This window comes from Conger conger, chromosome 3 (assembly GCF_963514075.1).
Source record: "Conger conger chromosome 3, fConCon1.1, whole genome shotgun sequence".
NCBI lineage: Eukaryota > Metazoa > Chordata > Actinopteri > Anguilliformes > Congridae > Conger > Conger conger.
In genome coordinates this window covers 27,311,724-27,332,443 of record NC_083762.1, presented here as the reverse complement: position 1 = coordinate 27,332,443, position 20,720 = coordinate 27,311,724, and the positions used below count along the sequence as shown (strand labels likewise).

General features: G+C 42.0%; 1 protein-coding gene across 4 annotated transcripts in view; it reads right to left on the bottom strand.

The window, feature by feature from the left end:
* slc36a1 (solute carrier family 36 member 1) overlaps positions 1–20,720 on the bottom strand; it is a 53,474-nt gene that overhangs the window by 22,624 nt on the left and 10,130 nt on the right. For all 4 annotated transcript variants that reach the window (XM_061234254.1, XM_061234253.1, XM_061234255.1 and 1 more), the window contains 5 exons: positions 19,016–19,100; positions 17,958–18,176; positions 16,171–16,269; positions 13,929–14,095; positions 8,406–8,575 (listed from right to left, as the gene is read on the bottom strand). In XM_061234254.1, the coding sequence (XP_061090238.1) occupies positions 8,406–8,575; positions 13,929–14,095; positions 16,171–16,269; positions 17,958–18,176; positions 19,016–19,100 (740 nt within the window). The remainder of the gene's footprint in view (positions 1–8,405; positions 8,576–13,928; positions 14,096–16,170; positions 16,270–17,957; positions 18,177–19,015; positions 19,101–20,720) is intronic.

Below are 20,720 nucleotides of genomic sequence, written 5' to 3'. Positions count from 1 at the left end.
TGCACACACATATACATAGTAAATACAGAGTCATCACTCGCTATTTTTTCTTCCTCATTGAGATTTTTACACATACAGGACTGTATTATGATTGCGATTTACTTTAGACAATGACAGTAAATAATTGGCCCAGATAAACTGCAGCTGTGGCTTGGCCCTTTGAAAATTTGACACTAGGTGTTGATACAGCATCTGAACCAGTTCTTCAATTAAGCTTGGTCCTCAATGGACATCCATCTAGTATAGATACAGCATCTTCATTCTGAATGGACAAACTCTCAACAGAACAAAGACCCTCTTGAATCATTCTGATCCACTGAGCACAGAGGTTAGTGGCATTTCAATGAATCCTAAGCAACACAAAACCAACCAATGAACTGATGAATAAATACTACAGAACAACGTGATCAATAGAATGAACCCTGGATGAGAACTAACAAAGCTCCACATAGAATGCACACAGGTCTGAAAAAACATTCAGGACCCAGATGTTCCAGCCTCCTCTTAGCTTTGTATTACCACAATTGCTGACGTCCAACTGATTTAACCCTCAATTACTCCTGTGTGTGGCCACGATTCCTTAAAATCCCATAATCTCCAATCGGTGCCACAGTTTTTATTACTTTAGCTTCAATAGAAATAAAAAAATAAACTACATAATTAAATCTAACATTATAAATACTAACCTGTATATATCATAATAAACATAAAACACAACGTATTAAATCAAAGTGTTTTTTGTAGAACATTTACCATCTTAAATAAACTGGGTGTGACTTTCCCCAGTAAAAATGTGCTTTCAGAGGATGCAAGAGCGTGTCACAAAACCAATGATGAAGGACAGGAGACCACATATTGCCGGGCTTCAGGATAGCTGGTCACCCATCAGAACAAATGAACAGCACCCAACGCAAGCAGAAGTCATTTAGGAAAACTGAATACGGTGTTATTGTGCAAAGAACACAAGGTGGCCTTGTAAATGGCAGAACCAGCTCCTAATTTTTCAAGGAAATAAGCTGTGCAGATGCTAGCAGGTTGAAAAATAGTATGCCATATGAATGTATAAAAAACAGAGAACATATTGTGCTTGTGCTTATCTATAATACAATTTATCAACGGTGACTTCTCTTGATGTCAACTGTTCAGGACATTCCTTCACTAAGCCAGAGGAGGGATGGGTGCACACCTCCGCTGCCATAAAAGAAACATATTTCCCGTCATATTTCCCGTCTGTGTTGGATCACGGGGATGAAATGAACGACGTGCTAAACAGGCGAACCGAGAACAAACGTTGTCCCGCTCTGGCTCCCCAGAGCGGTGCGGTGGCAGGAGGCGGCTGGAACCGCACTGAAGCGTCAATCAAGGCAGATGGACGGGAGAGCGGAGTGGGGATGTTCTGTGGAGAGCGGAGTGGGGATGTTCTGTGGAGAGAGGAGTGGGGATGTTCTGTGGAGAGAGGAGTGGGGATGTTCTGTGGAGAGAGGAGTGGGGATGTTCTGTGGAGAGAGGAGTGGGGATGTTCTGTGGAGAGAGGAGAGGGGATGTTCTGTGGAGAGAGGAGTGGGGATGTTCTGTGGAGAGAGGAGTGGGGATGTTCTGTGGAGAGAGGGAGAGAGGAGAGGGGATGTTCTGTGGAGAGAGGAGTGGGGATGTTCTGTGGAGAGCGGAGTGGGGATGTTCTGTGGAGAGCGGAGTGGGGATGTTCTGTGGAGAGCGGAGTGGGGATGTTCTGTGGAGAGCGGAGTGGGGATGTTCTGTGGAGAGAGGAGTGGGGATGTTCTGTGGAGAGCGGAGTGGGGATGTTCTGTGGAGAGAGGAGTGGGGATGTTCTGTGGAGAGAGGAGTGGGGATGTTCTGTGCAGAGAGGAGTGGGGATGTTCTGTGGAGAGAGGAGTGGGGATGTTCTGTGGAGAGAGGAGTGGGGATGTTCTGTGGAGAGAGGAGTGGGGATGTTCTGTGGAGAGAGGAGTGGGGATGTTCTGTGGAGAGAGGAGTGGGGATGTTCTGTGGAGAGAGGAGTGGGGATGTTCTGTGGAGAGAGGAGTGGGGATGTTCTGTGGAGAGAGGAGTGGGGATGTTCTGTGGAGAGCGGAGTGGGGATGTTCTGTGCAGAGCGCGGCGTGGCACACGCCCTGTCGCACCACACGTTTTAGAGAAGCTACACCTAGAGCCTGCCTCCTACGGGAGGAATCTCAGCTGACTTTATTCTGAACTCGATTTCTCCCCCCTTTCCATTTCCATATGAGAGAGAGAGAGAGAGAGAGAGAGAGAGAGAGAGAGAGAGAGAGAGAGAGAGAGAGAGAGAGAGAGAGAGAGAGAGAGAGAGAGAGAGAGAGAGAGAGAGAGCGAGAGCGAGAGCGAGAGCGAGAGCGAGAGCGAGAGCGAGAGCGAGAGAGAGAGAGAGAGAGAGAGAGAGAGAGAGAGAGAGAGAGAGAGAGAGAGAGAGAGAGAGAGAGAGAGAGAGAGAGAGAGAGAGAGAGAGAGAGAGAGAGAGAGAGAGAATCGATCACTTAATCAATTTCACCCATTACTTAGAAAAACATGTTCCGGGAACAGACCATACACTTTTTCTTTGCAGCCTTTGCAATAAAAGCATTCTATACACAGGTGTCCGAAATGGACTGAAAATGAACATTAAAGCTTCGCAACATGATTTGAGGAAGCATCAGTTCATTTTTTTCAAAATAGAAATTTTAATGAAGGTATTTATGCATGCTATGTAGTATTCCAGTTACACAAATTGACCCATATCTGATTGTTATGATAAAAGAAACACATTCTGTACAATTACAGAAGGAATAATAAAAAAAAGAATGTTATTAGTACTTGATGGTGGCTAGATATAATAGACAAAATAAAATGTGACAAGCAGAACAGACAACAATGGAAGGAATGATGTCAGAAGTTGATAATGGCAAGAAGCATCTGCTAATAATACAATTTAATTCTGACATTGACGACTGTTGTCTTCTCCGGAGTCATTGTGGACAAGATAATAACACCCAATCTCACCTGAAATTGTTGCTTCATTTTCTGTTTGAAAAGGACATTTGTGTGTGTGTGTGTGTGTGTGTGTGTGTGTGGGTGCGTGAGAGTGTGCAAAGACAGAGGCATGCAGCTGCCAACAGACTTCTGCGACTCAGGTCCTTTCATTTCTGCGAAGCTTGGACATCTCCAAAAATTGAGAGTAAGAAACACAAAACCATACAATAGCAGACTGCACAATTCAAGAGCTCCACCCTTGTTTCACAGATCCAGTGTCATTAATGAAGGGCCTCAGGGTTTGAGAGTGAATATTGAGGTTACGACACTATTAAGCGGCTGCTTGAACGGACACAGAGAATGACGCACGCAAGCCTCGGCCTCAGCTTCATCTGACATTCATAATCTGAGATTAAAAGAAACATCATAATGAGGAAAACTGGGGAAAAGATTCTGGGCTTCCATGGATGCAATCTCGTTAAAAGAGAGGCTTCAAAAGCATTAGGCTGCATCTTTCAAATTGTGCTCTAGCCATACGTCACTGAGGCAAACGCTCTGTAAATTACCCAGCAATGCAAACCACTTCACACTTCCTTCTCCCATTCACACTTTCCTTATGGTAAACAAAGTGGATAGAGATGGACTGGCTGACATTTAAATAATTCAATCTTAAAAACAGAAAATTGACCTTAAAGTTTTTTCAAAAATTTTCTCAGAAAAAATTGGAGACACATATGGTAGAAGGCAAGACAACTGCCCAGTTCAGTTTGATCTTTTTACACGGCCCCATTTGTTTTTTGGACAACACTCTCCCCGTTCTAGGGCAATACCGTTTATGGAACTAAGATATTTGCACTTGTGTTGTCAAATGCTCTGGATATGAGTGACTGCTAGTCAGTAATCTGATGTAGCACGATGGGGTAAAATACCTACATTTCTTTCCAGGTGACTTGTACCTATATTGTTCAAAGTACATTTGAAAGAATCCAATTTAAGAAAGAAACTAAACAAAAACTTTACGAACAGGGCCTGGCAAACACGCTCCTTGGTGTCACAAGTCAGATTAATTCCTCATAAAATGTGTGATCATCCAAGCCTAATCATCACCTAAAAACTGCTCATCATCAAAAAAACGGAAATGAGTCTTTCACATAATAGGGAATCAAATTAAATGGTAATTTCACAAAAATACACTGGATGCGTTTTATTTTTATTTTGAAGCACTTCTTAGTTGTTTCTGTCAAGTAATAGCTTTGGGAATTGGTGCTGATATTAACAGTGTGCTTGAAACTGGCAGCAGTTCATTACCTTTGTAAGACAAACTGCCCAACCCTTGGAGCAAATACATAAACTGCAAAATTATTACAATACCAATTAATTTCTAAAGTACAAAGGGATGGACTTATTTCATGCTGCTTGGTCACAGCTTGTCCTAGAGGGGAAGAACATATGACAGCTGTTCTTCAAGACACCTCTGAATTCACTTTTAGCTTGCCTTCTTTGGGCTCTCTGATGGAGAGATACTTTCGGAGGTACGCAATTGTATTCCAGAGAGCTGTGGGTCCACAAGGCCCAGCTTGATGAGGTTGTGGCTCAGAACCTCGGGTTTGAATTCAACCTTGGAGCAGCTAAAAGTATTCTGAGCATCTTAAAAATCTTTGATTTTTTTTGGTTTTTAAATAAACTTTTCACACAGCTTCCTGCACCCTGGGAGGTATATTCTATAGATTATACAAAGAGCGGAATATTTCCAGGCCAGAAAAAAAGCGAGGACTGTTGCGCAAACTACCATTAAACACAACAGAACCAACCGCTATTCAGTACTCACATCCAACCAATTTCATGCCCTCTTCATTGTGTGTGCATGTTTCAAACTGAAGGCCCCCGGTCTAACTACTTCAGAGCCAAAGCTTCGCTTTTGTTGAAACTGTATTTCTGAGTCAATAGTCAATATGGAATTCAAGAGTTTTTCTTTGATGGAAATTGCTGTGCATGTTGCCGAAGATATGGGAAAACAAGCACATGTAGCCCTTTGTAAACATGTACTTGTAAAGAATGCATAGCAATTTAGCCAATGAACACAAAATCCCACTGTCACCCACTCAATCAGCTTTGTTCAATGCACACAATGCAAACAATCAATTATCCATGCAACAGAGCAATTAACATGACATTGTGGGAACGGTCTTTCCCAATAACACTTTCAGGGCATCAGTGCTAATAGAGGAGATGCCTGTGGAACACTTTATCCATGAATATGCTCTGCTTATGCATTCTGCATGGCAACATACACTGAGTGAGCACTTTATAAGGAATTTATTACACTTATTCACTTATTGGTCTTCCGTTGCTGTAGCTCTGCATACCACTGTTGCAATGTGTGGTTATTTGCGTTACTGTGACCTGACTGTCACCTTTGACCAGTCTGGCTCTTCTCCTCTGACCTCTCTCATTAACAACATGTTTTTGCCCTCAGTGAGTGTATGTTGGGAATGGGAACTTTGCCAAATTTCTTCTTTGGCTCACAGAGTTGTGTCTGCTCACTGCTGAAAGGATAAAGCAACAAACTGGATAAATGGTTGTTGTTGCTTTAGGTGAACATTTTTTCATTTATTCAATTACACCACTGGGATGAAATTGGCATCCATGTTTTTGTGATGTATGTATTCGGTTACAGAGAAAACATCAGTGTCTTATCTGAAGTTCATTATGGGATTATACTTCTCCCTACATCAAAACCAACCGAGAACAACACCGAGGATAGATGGCATGCAGCCAATAATGACTCGCCTCCCAGTGGACAAATGTGTCATAGTCACTGAGAGTCGGTACATGGAGGGAGAAAAAGAAATACTGCTCAGGCTGCTAAAATTACGATACGGGCAGTTTGTTGTCTGACGATGGGTATGTAAGAAGGGGAGTGGGGGGGGGGGGGGGGGCTCACGTGCTAAGTTCATCTCTGACACAGACACGCGTGGTTTCGTGTGTTCTGTTGGATCAAACGTGATTGCCTTATTATCTTCCATGGCAGAGCAGCCAGCTTGTGATAACAAATGCTTTCAGGGGCTGTCAAACCCACCCCCCCAAAAAATATATATAAATAAATTAAAAAAACTCCACATCACATGCCTGTCAGCTGAATGTCACCAGCAGCCAAGGACAATTCAGAGCTGTAAGCGAGATGCATCCACCACCCCTCTCTGGCCTCTAGCACCAGTCTGATTCCAGGCAGGCATGCTCCGATTAGTGAATGAAAGTCACTGGAATGCATTGTCCAACTGCCATTTTTTCCCCCCGCTGTCCCTCTTGGGATTTAGCGGAGCAGAGATTAGGTCAAAAATATCTGTACTCTCAACCTCAGATTAAAATACAGGGTGTGCCGCCCAAGAACATAATGTCTTTCTTTCTGCCTCCGTCCATGGAATCAAGCGAGATTGAGCTACTCTGCCTTTGTATGCATGGAAGCACACATCTGCATCCGATACTGCTGACTACAGCCGCTTCCCAGCTCGGAGAGGAGACAACCCCCAATCACTGCGACAGAAAGCACATCATGAAAGTCATGCGTGGACAGGAATATTAAGATGACACAACTGTGAGCCTACATACTATAATCACGATGGCTAAAGCTACACGCTGGCTAATGCACGGCTTAATAAGCCAGCAGCAACTGGTGAAACAAGCAGACCGTTTTATTAAGGGACAGGCAGCCTTTTTTGAAAGACATCGGATATATCATCCCAGGTGCAAGTAGACCTTAACAGCATACACAAGAGTACTTGCGTTAGAACTGCGGTGAGATGCATTCCTAAAGCCTTATTTGCATGTATTGTCCTATGAAAGGCATTTAAAATGATGTTCCGCTCCTTTAGTAAACATATTTCCAAAAGAATGCATCCGCACATTAATACACTCATGCACTGCCATACGCATACCACAACAAGTCATTTTCCTGATTGCACATGAGAGCAATGAGCTACGGAAAAAATGAATCCTCTTTCTTAATGTCCAGTTAGAACTTTAGGTCATAAGAAGGTGCCCTGAGGTTTGATAACAGATCTGGAACAATACAATAGGTTGACATTAATACACAACAGCATTAATACACAAACAAAAAAGTTCAGCAATTGATAGTGGTAGAATTTTTTCCAATTTTTTTTGCTTTTGTTTCTTTATGCGTGTCTAGTCCTTTGTGGCTGCAGTGAATGTGGGTTGACCCTGTGAGGCTGACAGGTTAGCTGAAGATGGCTCAGTGACCGAAATCCTCCAGATCAGTTAATGAAAAGATCTGTGCATTTTAATTCATCTCAAACTGTAAAACCTCTACCAGGAGACACAACCGTCTTCATCACTTCACCTTCAGCTGGACCGTGGAGGACCAATTAGTCACTCCGAGTTTATAAAGATGTCTCTGTATGCAATGCGCCGGTGTACGGCGAACACGTGCCTTCCATTTGAAGTCTCAATGAAGGCAGGCACACCAATTAATAAAAGGTGGAATGATCTCCAGGCCCCTAAAGAGGTGTTCAGAGGTTTGGGAGCTTACGGAGAAAAGGGGAGAAAATACAAAAGACTACAATAGATTTGGACCCTATAACAAATCCATTGATCTCAGGGAGATTACTCTTTGTACGCCACATGGAATTTGCCTCGGCCATTGGCGCGTGCTGACATTTCATCAACAGCTGCCGAGTTAAACTGACAGCATCCCAAATACAGGACAGAGTGAATGCTGTGCATTTATCTGTTAGTGTGTTACGCACAATTTGACGACTAAATCCAGTCGTCAAAAAAGAAAGGGTGCCTTTAAAGGCCTTTAAAATTTTACAGAAATTCATACTTTCGTACTGCAGGTCACAATTGTCCATAAGGCAAAAAAATAAAAATTTTTAAATTATTTTTATCACCACATTTTCTAAACCTTTTGCGACTAGGTGCAGGCGCCGATATGTTACTGGTTTTCATACCAACTTCTTGCCTAAATTAACAAATGTTTACAGTATGACTTTTTGGCTACATTTCTTGGTAAGTGCATGAATGAGAGCCAAGACTGATCTTGTGTTCCTTATATGATCTCAGTGTGATCCAATCTATGAATGAACCCTTTAGCCAGGGCACCTGGCAGAAACAAAAACCTGCACACACAAGGCCTCCAGGACCAGAATCGCCTATCCCTGGCTTACATGGAAGTAAAGTATCAGTAACACAACAAAAGCCCAACAAAATTGACTTGATGCAACCAACCGATCACTATCCATGGGTTCAATTTTATCACAGATGCTTCCAAAGTGAGGTGTCCCTCTCAAACACATTCAGGGACAGAACATAATTAGATTCAACATAAAAGTCCTATTCTACATACAAATCTATGAAACAAGCTCAGTTTTGGCCAGGGCATTACGGCGCGGAGGTTGTGGACTTACAGGTGAAGACGACGAGGGTGGTTCGAACGGCGAGGTCCACCGGAAGCTTCCACCTCTCCCCAACGCGGGCCACTGCGGCGGGGGTGATGAGCTCAGCCGGGACGTAGAACTGCAGGGCGTACGTGATGAAGATGCCAAAACAGTACAGAAGCTTTACGATCTGGTACAACCTGTTGTGAAAGAGAGTTTTTTTGTTAGGCCACCTATCAGACATTCTATCCTCAAGTGTTAATGTTTAGGGGGGCACCCATTACATTACATTACATTATTGGCACTTGGCAGACGTTCTTATCCAGAGCGACGTACAGTTGATTAGACTAAGCAGGAGACAATCCTCCCCTGGAGCAATGCAGGGTTAAGGGCCTTGCTCAATGGCCCAACAGCTGTGCGGATCTTATCGTGGCTACACCGGGATTAGAACCACTGACCTTGTGTGTCCCAATCGTAAATAATTCTTCCAATCGATTGGGAACACAAAGGTATAAAACAATCCCTCACATTTTGTGCCTAGACTATACAGATGAATGTTCTGTAGCCTATGCATCAGTAATGCTGGTACAAAAGTAAGCAAATCATATTGCATCCCAAGACAACAAAGCATCATAGATGTATACACATTCTTTAACATATGTTGGTGTCTGCCCACATGCCTGCAGTGCATTATTTAAAAATAAATAATCAATCTAAAATGCAAAGGTGTTCCAAAATCACTGCACTGAAAACTTCATTGAAATGACATTAACATAGCATAAGTTATAAAGCCTATTGACTGTGTAACTTGCTAGCACTTCAGTACTGGGTGTAGCAATATTAGCTAGTAGTAGGCCTTCAAGCCTCTTGGCTAATGATAAGCGAATGATGTAATGTTGAAATTTCATTGCCTAGCCCCTCATTTAGTTTATTTTGCTACATTATTTGCATACAGGGGCTTAAATAAAGTAACAGTTTATTGAAAATGTGTTTCACAAAACAACCTTTGACTGTGAATATATACAGAATAGCATAGTCCATCAGGTCAGACGGCTCAATTATTCCTAAAATCTTTTTGACTTCTTTCCAGGAATCCAAACCTAGAATCGTCATATGTAAACATGAGAACATAGAATGAACACCATGGCAAAGCTGCAGTTTAACACGTTAGGTTACTATAGTCATGTCCAGCATGTTCTTAGCCCCTTTGGGGCCAAAGGGCAATCTTGCCTGGCTTTTTCTGCATGAAGATAATGTACTAATAGCAAGTTAAAAACAAAATAAAGAATACGGATCACGGACACTGCCATTTCATTCAGCACTTTTCTTCCAGAATGTCAAGGGTCATGTTTTATTTGAGGATGCTAAAAATCAAGCCTGCGCGTGTACACGTATTAAAGATTCGGAATGCATCATAACATTTTCTCTTCTTGAAAGTGTGGAGAGCTTTTTATTGATCGTATTGTAAAAAAGTAGGTCACTGGCGCTTGTAATATTTAGAAGCACTGCGGTCTTAGAATGATATTAAATAAAAAATATCTGGAGATCAAATATAATGAAAAACAGCAGCAATGGTGAAATAGATTTAATCTACGTTTCTCAACATCAGATGGAAGAATTTGTTCTCCACAGTGGCTCTAGTGTTGCCCTTTAAAATAAAATAAAATTAAAGTGGAATAAGTGAAGCTGTGTAGTGCTTAGAGAACAGAAATAGAAATAAAAGCCAATGACGGACTCAATCAAAAAAAAAAAAAGGCAATCAAAAGCCTAGAATAAACACTAGATACTGAAAGTGATTGAATACACCCGACTAATCAGAAACAGCTGAGAAGCCAACTGTCCAATTACTTTTGGTCCTCTAAAATGGAGGGACTATGTACAGAAAAGGATTCCTACACAGATCACCTGCTATGGCTGTAATACCCTAAAATTTAAGGGAACAGTCAGCGCTCACCACATATTCATTGCTTAATTTCAAGTCCAATGTACTGGTGTCCAGAAAAGAACAGTTTGGTGATGTCAATGGGTCATCGGCTTGATGCAGTTATTGCAAGCAAGGGATATGCTACCAAATATTAAGTTTAATTTACTTCCATTCACTTAAATACTCTATGTTCCAATACTTTTGCTCACCTAAAAATTGTGTGGTCTAACACCAAAGGTGTTCCAAGTAGTTAAACACATCTAGGTGTAAATACCAGCAAATAGAAGCTGAAATTATGTACTCTTGTCTCGTGTTCATCTTTTTAATCTCAACTGCAAAAGTATTCATTGTATTGCAAAAACAAAATAATTGGTCTTGCTGTTCCAATACTTTTGGAAGGGCCCGTATAAACATCACAACCCTTTTGTTCTGTATTCACTGGGCTCCACAAAGCACTTTCTGGCAATTCTATTATGAAGGGCTCAGTATCAAATCAAACATGATTGATTGTCTGACCTTCACTACTGCTGTGAAAACAGCTTCACACAATAAAGATTTTGCTCCGAGTTTGATTGACTGGAAGCTAAGAAAAAACAATAAAGTAGTAATGTGGATAAACAGATAGCCTTGCTTAAGGTTCTCTCCCACTGTTCAAAAATTTTCAGTGAAATGTACCTTTCTTTGTTTACTGCTGCAAATCATCCCTCAACTATTCAACTTCCAGGATAATACCACCTTTTGAATGTGTATGCCATGGGTATGGTAAAATTAGTATAATTATTTACCATTTCTGTCTTTGGAGTTGATTTTCTCATAAATTGACCTTTTTCTTTCTGGACATTTCAGCTAGGGCTATGGGCTAATTCCAATAGTTTATTTTTCACCCCTTCTTCCTTTCCTAGCATCTTTCCTAGCTCCACCCATCAGGTGAGAGAAGGAAAGGAAGTCAGAAAAAGAGGGGAAAGGAGAAAACGTGAATTCAGCGAATAGAAGGCCCCTTCATGCATCAGTTTGAAGCAACGTCAGTTACAGACATGGCAGATGTATGGCAGATGGGGATAGGTGGATCCACAGGCCGATTTATACGTCACGCTTTCTGAAAAAATACTTCCGCAAAGGATGCACACACGTTCCCTTGCTGAAGAAATCTTCGGGAGCGTCCTAGTTCCTTGAAGGAACATGTAACAGGTTGGAATAAAGATGGGACCTCTATCGATTTGCGGGTTCAGGCAAGGAACAAGGAGAAAGAAGGTGAAAAACACGCAATTGGAATGAGCCCCATCTCTTTGTATCTCTTTTGCTCCATCTCCATTGACAACATGTTTTGAGAAACGAGAGAGGGCAATTGTCCCACCGATCCCATTACCCCATGTAGTGAGCGGTGCACTTCCTCAAACTGATTCTCCCTTCACCAGACCTGACATACGCACTTGTCTTTGTCACTTCAAATTAATCTGACTGATTACCTTCAACATTAAACACATTGGTGTGTGTTCCAGAAAGTTAGGCTTCACCATCCTCATCATGTACCTGGAATATTAAGTAGCTAAGAAACAAATTAAAACTACTGCGCTGTGACTGTATCTTCTGCTTTGCACATTAATAACAGTCCAGGAGGATTCCCGTGTATGCTGCCAAGCTATGCATTGTGCATATGATGCTAGATCAAATAATTGCATAAAAAAAGAAGTAATGAAGTGTTCACCAATCAGACGAAAGACTATGGCGTATCAATAGGCTCCTAATTAGGTTTTTTCATTACTATTTCCATTTTTTATATTTGTGAATAAACTTTGTAAAACAATGCAGTTTTGGCTCAATATAATTTGCTTCCTATTTTAATTCCTTATTGTGGCAATGAGTCCACTCATATTATATTACAGTTTGCAATATAATGTAAATACTTTTATGTTCCACGGTATGCGTAGCTATCTCTGACAGAACATGTCTTACACAAGCCCTGTAAACGAGAAAAGCACAAAAGAAAATTAACTGTTTGTTTAAATTCCGCTGTTGGAACAAAAACCAGAACACCGGGGTCCTCCAGCACAGAGGCTGGAAACCAGTGAAGTACTCACTGTTGAATTTTATTCAACAACTAAAAAATAAATAAAAAATCTACGTTATCAGTATTAAACATGTGTCTCATTCACGAACAGTGTCAAAGCAAAAGTCCCCACCGCTCGGTTCTGGAGACCTTATAACAGAAGAGGGTTAATTGAGTCCTGAATGTTGAAATGTAAACCGATTTCATGAGTTAAAACTGCCCGGAGCCGATTACGCTTCTCACCCTCAGAAGCAGCGGCATGAGCTAGTGGAGACAGCGAGAGAGACGCTATATACATACGATCACAAAACTGAAACCAATTTAACACCGTCAAGGACCCAGGAGTGGGGGGTGGGCGGGGGGGGGGGGGGGGACAGGTTGCTATAAATCATGATTAAGATGCATGATTAATAACAACTCTGCAATTAATATTCATTCACATGTTAATAAATAAATAAAACCCACTTGCCCGTTTTAATACATTTCACTTCTGATCATGGATGAGAGCTTTCCAGTTGACGGCAACCAAAAAGGCGCTGAGCCAGAATGCAAATGAAGCCTTTTGTAGGTCTTAATGCTTCAAGCACACAGTTGAAAGCACGGAGGCACAACTTCCCAGCACTCACTCAAGGGCATTCAAACTGGCATCCGTTACAAACGTCCCCGCCTCCCACCCTATGTAACAGAAGGAAAGTGAGCCTGTGCAAATGATCTTAGGATAGGGGTGAGCACATAGGCTTCGGGGCACGATTAACACATCACAGAGAGAAGAATGATCGATGGGCAGCGACAGCAACACCCACCCCCCCCAATCTAGTGAAATACAAACCCAACGAATAGCGATTGCTTAATGAATATTAGAGTCGGAACGGGAGCGAGGACGAGTTTGAGACTGTTATCGCCTCCGTAAATAGTGCCTCTTCCTGAGGGAGAATCATTTCTTATTAGTAAAAGAAGAAATGCGTAGAAGAAGTGAGTACATCATTGAGTTTTTGGCTGTTGCCTAATTTACATGTCTATACCTAGACTATATCAAAAATGTACTTCAATAAATAACTTTATTTTGACTTCATTGAAATTAAGTGTTTGCATTCTTTTTTTCTCCACAATTAAAATCAAAAAGTTCAGTGATCAAATCCACAGTAACATCAACGTGAACAATGTTAAATAGGAAGCTCTTTCTGTTAAGGCACAGTCCTGGCACGTGTCTTCCTTCAAGTGAGAGAGCCAGTCCTGGAACCTGGGTCAAATGTGCCATTGTTTCGGATTCAAATGAATGAAATACGAAAAAGTCCTCCATTGAACTAGGCAATATCAATAGAGCGCAGAAAACTATTTGTGATGAAAAGCAGTGGCTGGCACATTCTTATTTGTAATGTGTTTGTAGCCCTGGGCACTGATATTTACAATAGGGAACAATGCATTGAGGGGGGCAAAAAATCATAAATGTTAATGGAAAATGGTGATTTACATCTAGCCCAGATTGAGGGCACTCACCAATTTTATATGCGCTTAAATTTTTGTACAAAACAGAACAGAACAGGTGAAGACTTGAGCAAAGGGCAGAGTAAGAGGAACTCACCAGCAGGTTGGCAGGTTGAGGGTGATGCTGGCGCCGATATCTGATCCGAAACGCAGGTACCCAATGGTGCCCAGGCTGATGTAGAGGACGCTCACCATGGCCATGCCGAGGTACAGAACCAGCTTGAACTGGTGGGGTTTGTGCATTTTGTTCTCGAGAGGGAGCACCTGTAGAGGTGGGCAGCCACAGCGAGAGAGGGGGGGGTGGAAAGATTCAGAAACGCCTTATCTGGAGCACTGGACACTATCTGGAGCTACTGCACCTGGAGCGACAGCATACTTCCACCGCAAGCCTTCCACTACCTCCCCTATCAAAACAAAAAAAGCTTATTCTCTGAAGAAAATCTTCTTTTAAGTTGTATGGTGCATACAAATGATTTTGTATGCATTATTCCAAATACATTGACATGACACCTGCATTGCACTTGTTAGGGAAAATGCCCTTTTTACATATCATAGGTGAGCATCGTCTGATGAAACAGATCCATATTAAAACAACAATATACTTGAGTTTAACTTTATTTATTTGCAAATAATTTTTTTATGTTAACACACATTGTCAACTAAGAATCAATTAAGAAAATTATACACTATAGTTTAATACCAGCACAATGCATTACTGCTATACCTGAACTGCACTACAATTTTATTATACCTATCCAGTGAAGCAGGGGTGTCCAATCTCACACAAAAAGGCTGTTTGTGGGTACAGGGTTTTGCTTTAGCCCAACACAACTACACCTGAGTGCTGGGCTGGGACTTAGTGCTGGGCTAAAACAAAAACCAGCACCCACACTCGGCCTTTAAATGTTGTTAAAGCTTTACTTTAATACTTTAAGATAAGTAAGGTTAAGGAGGAAGGGCGTTTGCTGTATTTCTGGAAGGAATTTTGAATGTGCAGCTTCACCATTTTACCGTTTCCCAAAATCATTTATGAAAAGATCAGAGGGAACAGTAGTAGGCTGTGCCTTTGGTTCTGAGGCATTCTTAGGCACAAATGCAGAAGGGGTTCACAGTGTTTTGAAGCAGTAAACTCCTGAACCAGGGTTTCAAGCATAGTTCCCCAACCACTATACCAGACTACCGCCCTTTGAAGGAAAGGAACTGCCTGGCCCCATGATGCAATCAGTTGTTCAATTCTCTGCATTAAATATGGCATTAACACACACACTGATTATCTAGGCCACTGTTCAGGGAAAATTATCCCCAGGTCACTCAAGCAAATAAATGACTTGTGTATCAAGCATATACGACTCCTCTCCATTTGCTTCTTTGTGCAAAAAATGAAGATAATGAAGATAGAGGACTTTCGGTAATGCCCTTTTTTAAATTATTTTTTTACACAAATGTCCAACCGATTGCAAAACACTGGTAGATGCTCAGCGATCACTTTATTAGGTAGACCTGTACACCAGCTTACACCAAATATTTAAATCACCCAACCAGGTGGCAGAAATGTAATGCATAAAAGCATGCAGACATGGTCAAGAGGTCCAGCTGTTTTCCAGCCCAAATGACAGAATGGGGAAGAAATGTGATCTCAGTGAATTTGACAGTGGAATGACTGTTGGTGCCAGACAGGGTGGTTTGATTATCTCATGAATTGCTGATCCCCTGGGACTTTCACACACAACAGTTTGCAAGGAATGGTGCAATAAAACATCCAGTGAGTGGCAGTTCTATGGGCAGAAAAGCGTTAATGCGAGAGGACAGAGGAGAATGGCCAGACTGGTCGAAGGTGACAGTAACACAAATAACTATGCATTACAACAGTGGTATGCAGAAGAGCATCTCTGAACACATAACATGTCAAACCTCTAAATGGAGGTTTTTGCACCATTCACCACCAACAATCATTCCATGGTCAAAGTCACTGAGATTAATGAAGGTTGATGTGACCATTAACTGAAGTTCCTGACCCGTCTCTACATGATTGTATGCATTGCACTGCTGCCACACAATTGGCTGATTAGATAATCGCATGAATAAGTAGGTGTAATAAAGTAAAAATGTTCCTAATAAAGTCCTAATAAAGTACACTTACCGAGAACTTTATTAGGACTTTATTAGGAACATTTTTACTTTTTTTTAATTTAATCCCAAGAGAGACCAGGGATTTTGTATGTTTGATGAGGGAGTCATTCATTTGCTTGTACATCAATTGACACGTTAACAAAGGGGCAATTCATTGTGTCACTGGCGGATACATCCAGTCAAAAACAACAGTCTCAGTGAACACTTACCACTCCTATCCCCTCAAAAGCGAATATGGCAGTTCCAAAGAAGAGGGGGTAGGCCGCGGGTTGACCGACATATGGAAGGGAGACAGGGACCGGGATATTCTGGAAGTCAAAAGAGACTTTGGTTAAAGTCTGATCTAGCCGTGGCTTTCCCTACTGCACAGATTTTCAGACCTGAAACTGAAACTATTCCAATAGCACAAGACCAACAAGCAAAAATCATCACTCTCCCATTGTGCCCTCTTCACACTTTTTCTAATGAAGTACTTATGCCTTTATTAATGTGACCTCCAAGCGTTTGGCCTGAGAGACTTAAAAACCCTGAAAACAGCATTGTTTTCCCCCTCCTGACCTTCCACGGGAAGCAATTAGGCCTACAAGGCAACAGAAACTCTAAGAGGTTAGCATGCGACATGAATCTGTAAGTATAATGCTATTAGGGTAATAGAGATGAGTCATTTACGCGTTCTTTGCTATACGGTGCCGCCGATGGCTGCCTTAACCCTCCCTCACATTAAAGTAGCGCCTTTCGCGAGCAAGCGGAATGAGGCATGGAAACCGAGGGCAATTAGCACACGGAAAAGGCGGTTTCAAGGCCTTGGAATCACATACACCTTTAATTCCCGGAAGGACTTAAGAATCAAGCGAGCTGAGCATTGATTCAAAGGAAGCTCACTTGGAAAGGCTTCTCCTTCTGGGGCAGGAAGAGAGACGTTTGGCAGTTAAGGGGCAGAATTGAAATGAGCCTGCCTCCTTGTGACACCCGTGTCCCCACAGACTGATCATATTAGTAATGACTGCCTGACTGACGGTCAGTGAACTTGGTTGCCTCTGATCTGCCAGCCATTTTAATTGTCCTAGAGCGTCCCAGCGGCAACCTCTTGGTCTAAAACCTGAATGACTGAGGACATGGAGGGGGCATTCGCTATACCAGCTGGACTGACAGTGGGGCCTAGGCTCCTGAAAATCATTACTAGACTTCACCTTGTCATTTCATCAATCTATCGACTCAAACAGCTCATTAGAACGATTAGGCTACTTCTGCTTTCTTCAGCAAATGTTTGTGCTGAACATTTGCTGAAAAAACAAAACAATCAATGAAAGTTTCCAGATGTACCATGGCCGTGCAAACTGGGTTTTTTTGGGGGGCATCAACCCCACTTGGAATTTTCTTGGTGTACACACATGACACAATCTCCATCATTCTTATCATTCACCTATTCCATATTTCCTACAGGGGCTGAAAACATAGAGGCCTGTCACTTACTGTTACTTACTCATCTATAACAGTGATGCACCCAAACAGGGAGGAGTAAAAATGGAGGCAGGGAACCAAATAGGTACAGGCTGTACTTGATACAAATTTTACTCCTGAATAATGCCCTCTAATCAAATGGTAAAAAAACTGTAATAAATAGACCGTACTTTAATATGCTTACATTGTTCATCCATCCTGGACCAAATTTAAGTGCAAGGATATGCACAACATTTGCACAGGGCCTAATGGAAGCTGACACCAATTTTGAATGACTTTACCGTAAAAAGAAAAACGGAAAACACAACAGACTCTTAAGAGGACTAAAGACAGCAGATAGCTCAGTCCTGCTTTTGGCCACCAAGGAAAGATATGAGGTGTGTCTATATTATAACTATTCCAGTGGCATTAACAATGTACCAATGCACAATATACTGTCTGAGCCATGAAGGTGAGTCTTTTGTGCACACGTTTGTAAAACGGCTGATTGATCAGAGGGAACTGAGTCTGTGTGTCTGTGCTTGTGTGACATTACCTGAACAGAATACCAGTAGATCAGAAACAGGCTGGCACACATGGCTAAGTTGGCCACCAGTGAGAAGGGTGCCAGGTACTTCAGGTTGGGCGTGAACACCAGGAGAATGATGAAGGGCAAAAAACACAGCATGTAGAGGCGCGAGTCGAAGCTTGTCCCCAACACCGTGGTTTGGTTGTTGTGGCAGTCCACAGTGGTGCTATTAGCAGCCTCTACCACCTAGAAAGATGACAATAGTGAAACATATTTGTATGTTCCCCTTCACAGAGGAAAAATCTTTTTCATTCTCAACAAACATTAAATCTCAGGTTACCTTGATGTCAACAGTAATTCACCAGCATACAATAACTAGGAATTTTAAAAATGAGGAACTGTCATTTCTTTTGAAAGGTTGAGCACACTTATGCAAGACTACCTACGATGGTCTATCCAAACACTATTGCAGGAGTAACTTCAAATTGGATATGGATTTCTCTTGTGTGAAATTCAATTATCTTTTGAGGTTGAAATTATTTCTGTGTTTTCCCTTGAGTAAAAAACCCACTGTAGCAACAGTGTTTACCTTGCAGCCGCAACAAACAAGACAAACGTACATACATGGTCACTACATGCTAATGATTTTTTAAAGCACAACACCACCCTCTTGTGGTACCACCAACTCATGGAAGTGTATTTTCACCTAAAGTACTATGTAATGTATACACTCACTGAACACTTTATTAGGAACACCTGTACCCCTACTTATTCATGCGATTATCTAATCAGCCAATCATGTGGCAGCAGTGCAATGCATAAAGGATGTAGATACGGGTCAGGCCCATCAGTTAGTGTTCACATCAACCATCAGAATCGGAGCAAAATGTGAGCTAAATGACTTTGACCGTGGAATGATTGTTGATGCCAGACAGTGTGGTTTGAGTATCTCAGAAACTAACGATCTTCTGGGATTTTCACGCATAACAGCCTCTAAAGACTGCAGAGAATAGAGTGGGGAAAAACTAAATCCAGTGAGCAGCAGTTCTGCGGGCAGGATTCCAGTAGAATAATGTGCTTCTCACCTGCTTAACGTTGGCACTGAGGAATACGAAGTAAACACAGCAGAAGCCGAGCTGGGTAATGATCAGGAACAGGTTCACCACACGCCTAGAATTATACAGAGAAAGAACACCACATTACAGCAAATAAAGAACTAGATGCAGTACAGGAAACAAGAAACGTGTATTCTTCAACTTCCAAAAGAGAAGAAAGTAAAATTAAAATTAGGCTTCAAATGTCTTTCTCTGAAAGAGGACACTATGTTTACAGAGAAGACACAAACCGAGACTGAGTCTGAACAAGACTGAGCCCTGCTGGTCAGAGGTGAAAAAGCACCCATCTATCAACACAACCACAACCTGGTACTACAGAGCAGGGGCATCAGGAAAGATAGAGGGAGGTACAATTATTCTTGTGGGGGCAGGTGTTGGGTCCTCCCCCAGTAATTCATTTGAAAATAATGATGCCATTTCCTCCAATTTGAGGCGGTACTTTCCACTTAATCAATTTTGTAATTTTCCACCTAACATACATCGTACTAATAGGTCTGCTTCTTGAGCAGCAGAACCTAAGGCCATTTCTTCCCATTTAAACATGTAAAAAGAAAGAAAGAAAATCCCAAAAACCGATGACCAGACAGCGAAAGATGATGAAAGATCCATCGGAAGATGTTAGCAAGATGCCACTGTTGTGACATGTGCAAACTGTTCTGCTGAAGCTTTTGGTTTTCTATTTGAATTTTCACCTGCTTCATCACACATTGGAACAATTTTTATTCTGACACAAGTGGAGTTGCAGTATGCTTCTGAGGTACTCCTGCTCTGAACTGTTCTCACTAAATCGCCCTCTGCCACACAAGTACCATGTTTCGACTACCTCTCAAAACTTTGAGTGAGAAAAAGTTTGGACTGTTTACAGCATTCTCGGCACATGCATTGGGCCTCGGACTGTACCTGCTTTCCACCTGGAAATTTGATATCTGGCGACGGAGGAAAAATGGTCTGAACATGCCCTCTCAGGCTTACTGTGGTCATTTAAAAGCATACACAGCTGCACTTATTGTAGCAAAGAATGCACAATACAGAAGTGTTATTGAGCATGGCCAGCGTAACCCAAAGGTTCTTTTCTCAGTAGTCAACAAGCTCCTGAATCCCTCCAACATTCTGTTCTCAACTCCAAATCCCTAAGCTTCACCAGAAACTCAATGACATTTTCTATCTGCTTCATCTTATGTCCCTTACTCTCCACGTGCACTTCCCCTATCCAACGGTTCTTTTTCTAACTTCTACTCCTCAGGCCATTACTGAGCGGATTTCCGGCCGTGTCTCCTGCTCTGTGCCTCTGTACTACATGTCTCTTGATCTGGACATTGTTCCTGTAGCTTTAAAAGCTGCTGCAGTTATACCCACACTAAAAAAGCTGGCCCTGATCCTGAAAACCTCGGTAATTTTTGACCAATCTCCAACTTGTCCACTCAGCGTAACAACCATCTTGCATTCAGTGATTTGCTAGAACCATTTCAATCTGGTTTCTGAGCACAGCATAGCTGTGAAACTGCCCTGGCCAGAATAACTAATGATCTCCCCCTGGCTGCTGACACAGGTTCTCTGTACTGCTCCTGTTGGATCTTAGTGCCGCTTTCCATAAGGTTAATCACAGCCTCCTCCTGAACAGAATGGAGAGCATTTTTTGGGATCATTGCTGTGGCCCTGCAGTGGTTTAAATCAG